This window comes from Hippocampus comes, unplaced genomic scaffold (assembly GCF_001891065.2).
Source record: "Hippocampus comes isolate QL1 unplaced genomic scaffold, H_comes_QL1_v1.1 scaffold265, whole genome shotgun sequence".
NCBI classification, from domain to species: Eukaryota; Metazoa; Chordata; class Actinopteri; order Syngnathiformes; family Syngnathidae; genus Hippocampus; species Hippocampus comes.
In genome coordinates, this window is record NW_017808116.1 from 401089 (window position 1) to 411595 (window position 10507).

Sequence of the window (10507 nt, forward strand, 5' to 3'; positions counted from 1 at the left end):
CCCACCCCCTCCTTCGCCATCCAGTGACTCACTTTCGCCTCTCAAAGAGCTTTTACGAGACGAGACGGACCGGAGCGAGCTTGTTCGGGGCCCCTGTAAAAGCTCCCTTTATTAAATTAGCACTAAAACAGACAAAGCGAGTGGGCAGTTTGTTTGTTTCACCTCGTCAACATGACAGTTATGGCGCGGAATGAATCACGACCTCCAGATGAGAAGATTAACAGCATGCAGGGGGTCAGATTGATTTGCGTGAAGGCGACACAAAGGAGAAAACGCCTGGCTTTTAGAGGCCATTTTTTTTCCCCTTGATTGATGCTTTTGGAGACCTGCGACAAAGATGTGAAAACACCCGCGTGTTTTGAAGGGAATTGTGGAATTCCGAGATGAGATGGAAGAATACGTAGCTCACACTCGGTGCCGGTAATGACGAGCGCCGCCACCCAAAAGCATGCGGCATTCGCTTTTTTGTGAAATTCTCACGCAGATCATTTTCTTTGACGCGAATGTGGTTTTTTTTTTGGGCTTTTGTGACACCTCACATTGTAAAGCAACAAGACCGAGAGAGGACTTTTGATGGCAAAATTGGCTTTGTTTTTCCTCCCGTTGCCGCTTGAAAAGCAACTCCGAATGTCAACGTGACGGCTGTTGGAGCCGTCAGCGCATTGACTTCTGAACAATGCTCCTCTGTTAGCCGCGTCGCAAATACATTTCCGATAAAGCAGACTGCTGCTGAATACTGAGCGTTTGGAGCCTTGCTCCTGTGTGCCAGCGATGTTAATGCATGCATCCTTTTTTTTTTTTTAATGTCTTACACTTGGATGCTTTTCAGTCTCCCGATAGTCCAACGACAGCAGTAAAAAGTGAAAAATCAGCAGATTGCAGAAAAGTTTGTGAAAAGGAGTTTTGTGGATGAGCTGTGATGTGGAAGGCCAAAAGGGGGATATTTTTAAGTTTGGAGCAGGTGGTGCTGCCAGATGTCTTATTTAGTGATGATGGTTAGCGTTTTCCATCTTTTGTAACAGGATAGTCAGGCGCTCTTAAATAAAGGTTTAATTCACCCATCTGATGCTGCTCTGAAGACTTGGTCTTGAAGTATTTGGCTTTCTTCGGGCTTTGGAAAACTATTTTTGTTTGACAGGCGTGTTCATTGTGGTATTTTTCTTTTTTCCCTTTTTTTTTTGTTTTGTTTTGTGTGAGTTATCAGTGGGATGTCCAAAAATTCGGCCCCAAAAACCGTTTTTAATCAGCGACATGATATTTCATAAGCAATCAATTTGAACACCTGACCAAACTTTCAAAACCTACAGAGCAGACCTATAAAAATGTATTTGAAGCGGCTATTCTGCACATGGCCAGGTTTGCGGCATCTCCCGGAATTGAAAAAAATAAAATAAAATTGAGCCTCTAAAGCGAGTTGCAACCGAAATTTTGGGAGACAGGTCTGCAATGAGTCGCCTGACAAAAAAAAAATCGAACAAAACCTGTGCCCTCAAAGCCACAGCAAATCAGCCATTTTGGTTTGAAGCATACAATTTATGATCATTTTACAGGTTGGCAGTTCCCCCCTCGCATTAAAAAAAAAAAAAAAAAAAAAAAAAAAGAATTTGGCCCCGAAGCTGGTTTCAATATTTTGATGGCATGTCCATCATGAATAGACCTCCAAAAAAAAAAGCCTCAACACCCCATGCATTAAAAAGACTCGCCTTTTTGACTCCAAGCAGCCGTTCTTCAATAACAGTCAATATTTATTCCCCCACAGAGCACCTCAAAGCAGCCCTGGATGAGTACATGATCCGCTTGCCCAAAGTGCGCATCCTGAGGAACAAGAAAAGGGAAGGTCTGATCCGGACTCGTCTGCTGGGCGCCGCCGCCGCCAAGGGCGAGGTCATCACCTTCTTGGACTCGCACTGCGAGGCCAACGTTAACTGGCTGCCGCCGCTACTCGGTGGGGAACACTTGAAAAAAATTGCTCCTTCTTCCACTGTCGACAAATAGCGCGGACGGGTGAAACTTATCGTGTGACCGTCTGCTGAAAAGCGCAACTCGCTGCCTGTGCTCGGCAGACCGAATCGCCCAGAACCGGTTTCGAGTGAGTTTGGTGGAATTAGTCGTCCACCCCCCCCTCGCCCAAACGAGACGACCTTCATCGGTGCAAATCTAATTGGAGTCGCAAAGATTCTCATTTTCATTGTGATTGACATTGACGCAGCGGTGGTCCGAGTTAGAAAAAAAAAAATCATCCGTCATGCTCCCACCTCAATGTCAAACGAGCAGAAATAGAAAGCATCAAGTCGGCCGTTTCTAATTAAATCTCCACTCCGGGTTGGAATATTCACGGGCCATTGGGTCGAATCTCCCCCCCCGCGCCCGCCCCACTCCCTCGAGTGTGATGACACTTGATCGTGAGGAAGCATCCCGCTGAGAGAACTGACATGGGCTCTTGGAGATGTCAGACGCTATTGTTTTCCAGACGGGTCCGTCCAAATAACAGGCGGCGTCGAGCGCAAGACGCTAACGTGGCACTTTGTGTCTTCACTCTGTTCTCTTGAATGGACTCGAATGAATGCGATGCAACCTGACTGGTGGGTCCCTTTTTTTTTGTTTGTTTGTTTGTTTGTTAGGTCTCCGGTGATGGCAGGAGGCCTGTTCGCCATGGACAGGAAGTGGTTCTGGGAGCTGGGAGGCTACGACACGGGTCTGGAGATCTGGGGAGGAGAGCAGTACGAGATCTCCTTCAAGGTAAGGAAAACGCTTCCTGTTTCCGTTAGCTGCAGTCGGTCGGGCCTGAACTCCATCCATCTATCTTCCCATCCCCGGGGTGGGGGGTCCTGGAGCCTATCCCAGCCGTCTTCGGGCAGTAGGCGGGGGGACACCCTGAACCGGTTGCCAGCCATTGGGCACACAGAGACGAGCAACTATCCGCGCTCACACTCACACTCAGGAACAATTTCAAGTGTTCAGTCAGCCTGCCACGCATGTTTTTTGGAAACAATTTCGAGTGTTCAGTCAGCCTGCCACGCATGTTTTTTGGAATGTGGGAGGAACCGGAGTACCCGCAGAAAACCCGCGCAGGCCCGGGCAGAACATGCAAACTCCACACAGGAAGGCCGGAGCTGGAATTGAACCCCGTAGCCTCTACACTGTGAGGTCGACGCGCTAACCACTGGACCACCGGGCTGATTTTATGGTTAATTCATATTGCAAGTCTCAAATCATCCTTCAACTTAACCTTCATGCTGCCTTGTTGTCCAGCACAGCAAACTAGTTGAGCCTGAATAAAAACCGCTCGACGCCACGTCTGTTTTACGTCGAAATATCGCAAGTTCAAAATCATCCCGCAACAAATGTGACCTGCATTGTGATTTGTTTTCAACTCGAAAACAAGGCAGGCCCGTCTAGGCGGCAAAACAAGTCAGCTACAGTCACTTGTAATGCGTAATAATGTCAAACACATTAAAGCTGATGGGAGGGAGGGGTTCCCCGCCAGTGTTGTCCATTCTGGTTTCAGCTCTTGTTAAGAGTCAAAGGCAAGCGGCTTCACATCAATCACACTCACGGCGCCTTCTTATTAGATTGAGCTTTTGTTTGCCGTTTCAACGGGAATTATTCCGTTTAAGCGGCGGCGACTCGGACCGCATGCTAAGAAGCCGTCCCGCCGCTCTTCCAGTCAGCCGAGCTGGCTCGCTCGGTAATCGAATTGCGCTTTGAGTGAGTGCCTTGCTTTTGTCATCTCACTTAATCACCCCCCGCCCATCCGCCCTCCCCCTCCCGCCATCCGCCCTGGGGGGAGGCTGATGTGACGGGACGGATGCTGCGTTGCGGGAGCAAATGTTGTTTGTCTCCACCGGACCAGCTTTTGTTGTGATCATGAACTGAGCTGTCAAATCGATACCCGTTTCGTACCGTCCCTTTTCGGGCTATGCGATGTGGCTAAAATTTTATATCTCGATATTTTTTGCGAGATTTACATGCGACATGAGTGTGGAAAGGGTCACATGACTGATATCGTTCTCATTTCGATCTCGATTTCGATACGAGAAAGCGACATCGCCCAGCCCTCGTGCCTTTGTATGAAGCTGTTGGGTATTATTGGTCATTTTCCGCAGAGGATAAAGAATATATTCCAATGAGTATTGCTTTTTTAGCTATTACTTCAAGGGTTGGAATTGCTGTACGATAGGTACTAGCTGCAAATACGCTTTTAAGCAAGCAATGGCACTTTGGTTCTCACAAAAATCAACTCCAAAGACAATTTACAAACAACTGAAAGTTGCAAACCATGAAGGAAATGATGTCACGGTGACCCGCTGTGGACTGATGCTGTGTTGTTTGCATCCAGGTATGGATGTGTGGCGGGCGCATGGAAGACATCCCGTGCTCCCGGGTGGGACACATCTACAGGAAGTACGTCCCCTACAAGGTGCCTGGAGGGGTTAGCCTGGCCAGGGTGAGTCAAATCTTGATCCTTGTAGCAAACTTCAGATAGACACGGGTGGCAAGAAGAAAAAAAATATATTATGCTCTGCCCTCCATTCTCTCTGTGTGTACTCGTGGCCAACAACGAGACACTCTAAAGGGGCCTACCATCCCCCCCCCCCCACACACACAGGCAATCTTGTTGAACTTGAAAGAGATCACAGTGAATTTTCCACGCTCTTCCCTCTTTCTCTCCGTTACATGCGCACACTCACAGCCTACAACGAGGCACCCTAAAACAGCCATGCCCGCATGAAGCCCCTCTAAAAAGTGAAATACCGTTTTCGGCTTTTCTCTCTGACGTGCGCACACTCGCGGCCGACAATGAGGCGCTTTCAAGCAAAACCGAGCCAGCGAACTATCCGAAGCGACGATGTCCCGACTTGTCTGAGCTTTCGGTCTCCAGTCAAATAATCCCGCATTTGTCAGGAGTCAGGAGATCCACCTTGCCACCTCTGGAATCTAATCATCGTTGCGAGCGCTGGGGAAAGCATCGACAAGAGTGGCTTCACCTGGGCTTGAGCTGCAGGCAATGGAGCATGCAATAGGGCCGCACACACGTGTGTGCGCGCGTGTGTGCGTCCGTGTGTGTGTGTGTGTGTGTGTGTGTGTGTGTGTGTGTGTGTGTGTGTGTGTGTGTGTGTGAGAAACTTCCCGGGCCGGGGGATTTGTATTCATTCTCCCTCATTGACCGCCAAGGCTGCCAAGGGCTTCGGTGTGTCTGCTCATGCAACCAAGGCTGGCTTTTCTTTTATTTGAATTTTTCTTTTTTTTTTTTGTATCCAACAATCATGTCGAGGAGGCCTCGGTTGGATGGTTAGTTTTCTGTTGCTCTGGAGCAGAGTCTTTGATGCTGGCACTTTTTAAAAAAAAAAAAAAAAAAAAGGTTCGTCAAAAGAAGCCGTGCGCTGTTTTTATCTCGTCACTTGAACTGACAAGTTGGGACAACAGCCGCAAAGCTCCGTTGGTATTACAAAGTACTTCAAGGCTTGGTTTGGGAGGTGGCAGCCGTGTTGTAAATTTGCATCCCATTTAGAATTTTATTTTATTTTATTTATTTATTTTTAAATTGTGTTTTAATCCACTTTACACAGAATTTAAGTGTTTTTTAATTAGATATTTAAATTTTTTGTTGTCGTGATTTCATTTCATTTACAATATTAATTCAATCAAATTAAAAATTTTTTTTTTTTTAATTATTGGATGTTTTTGTGATGTGATTTAATCCTTATTCACATTTCCAATTTATTGATAATACATGTTTTGTTTTGTTTTTAATTTCCACACTTTCTAGTGTGATTTATTTCCATTTACACTCAGAATTTAACTAAATGTGTTTTTTTTTTTTTTGGAATGCCTTTTTTTATGATCATTTTTGGATTTCTTGTGGTGCAATTTAGTCCCCTTGATAGATTTTAGTTGAATTGAAAAGTTTTAGAGTTGGCCTGTAATTAATTTTTTAGGGCTGGGTGGGTACCGATTATTTGACGGTATCGGGTGTTCATGAAGGCTTCCGCTACCAGCCACTGATATTTAAGACCCCAGAAAATCTCCTCTGCCACATCGGCCTTTGTTCACAATTTTTCATCACTGTGATAAATATAAATTATCCTGCGGGCCTGATCGAACCTCCTTGGGGGCCGGTTCCGGCCCGCGGGCCGTATGTTTGACACACCCGATTTACAAAGTGACTCCAAAGTCCGACTGGGCTGCTGCCTCGACGGTTTCAAACGGAGCAAAGAGCGTGAACAACGGGCATCGCTCCTCTTCCAGAACCTGAAGCGAGTGGCCGAGGTGTGGATGGACGAGTACGCCGAGTACGTGTACCAGCGGCGGCCCGAGTACCGCCACCTGTCTGCGGGCGACATCGCGGCGCAGAAGGAGTTGCGGAGCCGCCTGGGATGCAACAACTTCAAGTGGTTCATGAGCGAGGTGGCCTGGGATCTGCCCGAGCACTACCCGCCCGTGGAGCCCGCCTGCCGTCTTCTGACTCTCGCGTCGGTCGCAGATCCGAAACGAGGCGAGCGGCATGTGCATGGAGACCAAGCACTTTGTGTCGGGAAGCCCCATCCGCCTGGAAAACTGCGGCAAGGCGCGGGGCGACGTCAGCTGGAGCCACGGACAGGTGAGCGCGAACGAAAGCAAAATAAACGCCAATCCGTTTGTGTGCGCGACGGCCGGCATGTTCTCCACGGCGGACGTCGGAGGAAAGTCGAAGAAAGGCTTTGGCGCGTTCCGAAATGGTCACGCAGAAGACCGACAGAGTCAGGTCAGAGAGGCAAAATTTCCACGATGGACGCGATCAAATTGCTCGCTAACGCAACTTTAATTACTTGGACAACTTGCATATTGCTTTGAGAGAGGCGCGGTCGGATCGGTGATACGCTGTGTCCTATTGTTGATGCGCCACATTGTCCCTCAGGTAATTGCCTTTCTATGTCCACACACACACACACACACACACACACACACACACACACACACACACACACACTTTCAGCGTTATTAACTTTACACGCTCCCGAAGGAGTGTTTGTTTGGAGATGTGTAATCCCAGTTTATAGAAGCGGCCTAATGGATCGCGCGTCTGCCTGCTTTTGTTTCCGCCGCGGCGCAAACGCAGCACGTCGGCGCTTCTCTGACACCTTAATTGCTTTCGAGCGCCATCGCGTTGTTGTTCTAATCGATGTCACGGCGCCCGTTCGGCCACGAATGCGGTTCGTCGCAAATCACCGGACGGGAACGACTTTGTTGGCTTTTTGTCCCAAGAAACGCTTGGAGGTGGGCCCGCCAATCGCAAGTGAAAGAAAGTTGGGGGACATGCGAAATTGAGCAGCATCGCACGTGGTCATTTTTGGTCGCTTGGCATAAGTCGTCACCAAGTCGCGCGTTGCTCATCCCTCGCCGCCGTCGTGTGCCGGCAGGTGTTCACGTTGGGCTGGCGCCAGGACATCCGCGTGGGCGACCCCATGCACACCAAGAAGGTTTGCTTCGACGCCGTCTCCCACAGCAGCCCCGTCACGCTGTACGACTGTCACGGCATGAAGGGAAACCAGCTGTGGCGCTACCGCAAGGTAAAAAAAAACAAAATTTTCCAAGTTGAAAGGGTTTGAATCGATCAAAATCGGTGATCATGAGGCGGGGATCTGGCGTGGTAGAAGTGTGAGACAACAACCTCCGTGTTGACCTCAAGACGGGGCGGGGCTCCATCACCTAAACCCCCCCCTCCCCGTCGTGTGCCCCCTCCTCAGGATAAGAGCTTGTACCACCCGGTGAGCAACAGCTGCGTGGACGGCAACGCGGCCGAGCGGCGCCTCTTCATGAACACGTGCGACCCGTCCTCGCCCGGCCAGCGTTGGCTCTTCGAGAAGATCAACGGCACCGTTCTGGAGCGCTTCAACCGCCGCGCGGCCGATTGAACGCCGCCCGCCCCGGTACAACCCGCTGCTGCTGTTTACGCTCTGCCCCCCCACCCGGGGATAGACGCCGCCCTCGTGGGCCCCGACTTTGATTGATGGCATTTGACGCCGCGTTCTTACTCCTGGCTATCCCCCCCTCCCTGCCCCCCCAACCCCGTCCCTCCTTTCTTCGCCTTATTTTTCCTGCCTTTTCTTCACCGCCGAGTTCCTTATCTCATCCTGCCTGTCCTCGCCCTTTCTGGCCTGACTGCCTCTGACCGCCGCCCCCGACACCCCCCGCTCCCTTCCCGTCACCAAAGACATGGCCAAGAACCGCTTACCTGCCCAATGAATGACCCCCTCGCCCCCACCTTTACCCCTCGTTCCATCGCTTTGGAGTGAGTAAAAATGTTCCTTTTCCAATCATGTGAAGCCCTGCTTGATTTATCTCTCCTGGTCCAAAGTCTGTTGGGATCCCTGCCCCCCCAACCCCGTCCCTCCTTTCTTCGCCTTATTTTTCCTGCCTTTTCTTCACCGCCGAGTTCCTTATCTCATCCTGCCTGTCCTCGCCCTTTCTGGCCTGACTGCCTCTGACCGCCGCCCCCGACACCCCCCGCTCCCTTCCCGTCACCAAAGACATGGCCAAGAACCGCTTACCTGCCCAATGAATGACCCCCTCGCCCCCACCTTTACCCCTCGTTCCATCGCTTTCATCTTTTCTTTTTTTTTTCCCCATCATTTCTTGACGCTCTCGATGTCAGCGGCCGCTGGAAGCGTCCCCCGTCACAGGCGGATGAGCGTGGCGTCGCGACCCGCTTGCCGCGTGATTGGCAGGTGGGATGGGGTGACGCGGGAGGGGGGAAAGGCTCCAAGGGGGGGCCACTCTAATGCACTTGTGATAAACTTGAATGAAATCTTTGTGCCTTGTTGAACATTTTAGGTGTGCGTGCGTGCGTGCGTGTGTGTGTGTGTGTGTGTGGCCAGCCACCCCAAAAAAAAAAAAACCTCTCCTAATGTTGCCTGTTTTTATTTTCATTCAACAAATTCCCCCCTAAAAAAAAAAAAGATTGCCAAAAACGCTTAACAGTGAACATGCAAATTTGTGGCCACCTCTATCATTTTTTTTCTTTGTTGTGGAGTCGTTCGTATCAAACCTCCCCTTTTGTCAACGTGCGATCAAAACAATTCAGCAAAGGAACGAATGTTTATTTTGTGTGCGTTTGTGTCATGTGACCAATTTGTGTGTCGCCAACTGTACATTTTCTACGGCGTGAATGACACCGTCTTGATTTTTCTACTGTTGTTGCAAAAAAAAAAGTGGTTGGGGGGGAGAATAAAAAAAAGTTTATTTAGGTATTTAACAAAGCGTACAATGAAACTGGAATTGTATGATATTTTTGCTGAGATTGTAAATAAAGAAATAAACCCACAAATGAAAAGAAAAGGTTTCTATATTTGAACCAAAAACATCAACGGTAGAATTGTGCGTGTTCTTTGGCATTGAACTTTAAAACACATCTTCTATAGTTATAATAATGATTATAGAAGCTAATAATTGGGGATTGTCGGATTTCTGAAAATCGAGCGTTAATATTCAACGTTAGCACATTAGCATTGCTAGCTGACGGCTCCCAAATATGTCAGCCGAACATGAGCGACATCGACCATCATCATCAATCTGATTCATTTGCTGTTTTTTTTTTTTTGATCAGATTGCTTGCAGGCGGCGACGGCGGCGCAGCGCCATCTGGACCGCGTTGTCGTCTCGCTAACTCGCCTTTCTAATTTCCTCCCCTTGTCACTTGTTATTAGCGCCGTGCCTGTGACTTTAATCCCCTCGCGTCTCCTCGGCGGCGCGCAAACACACTTTCCTCCCCGAAAAGTGTGAAATCCCGTAATCGCTTCCTCGACGAATCACAGGCGTCAGGCGATAGCGTTGGGCCGTCGTCGGAAATGGAAAGAAATAACATCACGGGGGTGGGGTTTTTTTGCATCTGGGCTTAACGCCACAAAAAGAGTGATGAAGTTGTGACCAAATTTTTTTTTTAATCCTCATATTTTTGGAGGGGTCAAATTTTGATTATTTTCTTAGAAAAGTCGCATTTTTGTTCTCGTAAAAAATTTCTCATAATATGTTCTGATTATCGCACTTTATTCTGATAAAATTGCAATTAAAAGTGAAAATGAGAGTTCTTGTCACATTCCGACTTTCTGTGATTGATTCCAAATAAATTCAAATGTTTCTCTTGGTATATTTGTGTTTTTGGAAAATTATATTTTTCCCCTTGGTGGTATATTATGACTTTATCAGCCTGTCAAAATTTGCAATCTAGAATTTTGAGATGTCGGGGGGCCGTCCAGGATTGGAATGGCCGTCCCATTTCCAAGAAGAAAGCAGGCCTCATTTTCCAACCAACCATCCCAGAAAGTCAGCTGCATTGATTGACAGGAGCCTCCGAAAGTAAGTCGTGCTTTAGTGTCACCCCTTTTGCTTTTTTTTGGTTTGTTTTATTGTTTTTCTTTTCTTGCAGGCAACCTGGACGACACTGACCAGGATCCAACCTATGGCCACTAAGTATCCAGAAAAAAAAAAAGTCATCCTTGCCATCGAAATGGATTTTTACGATCACTTT

The 10507-nt window shown here is 48.4% G+C and overlaps 1 protein-coding gene across 1 annotated transcript in view; it reads left to right on the forward strand.

The window, feature by feature from the left end:
* Positions 1–8243, forward strand: part of LOC109508228 (polypeptide N-acetylgalactosaminyltransferase 10-like) — a 55188-nt gene extending 46945 nt beyond the window's left edge. Inside the window, 8 exon segments of the mRNA XM_019858106.1 lie at positions 1760–1945; positions 2064–2082; positions 2622–2739; positions 4340–4447; positions 6250–6447; positions 6449–6601; positions 7401–7550; positions 7728–8243. Of these exon segments, the coding sequence (XP_019713665.1) occupies positions 1760–1945; positions 2064–2082; positions 2622–2739; positions 4340–4447; positions 6250–6447; positions 6449–6601; positions 7401–7550; positions 7728–7895 (1100 nt within the window). The 3' untranslated portion in view covers positions 7896–8243.
* Positions 8244–10507: the final 2264 nt, after the last annotated feature.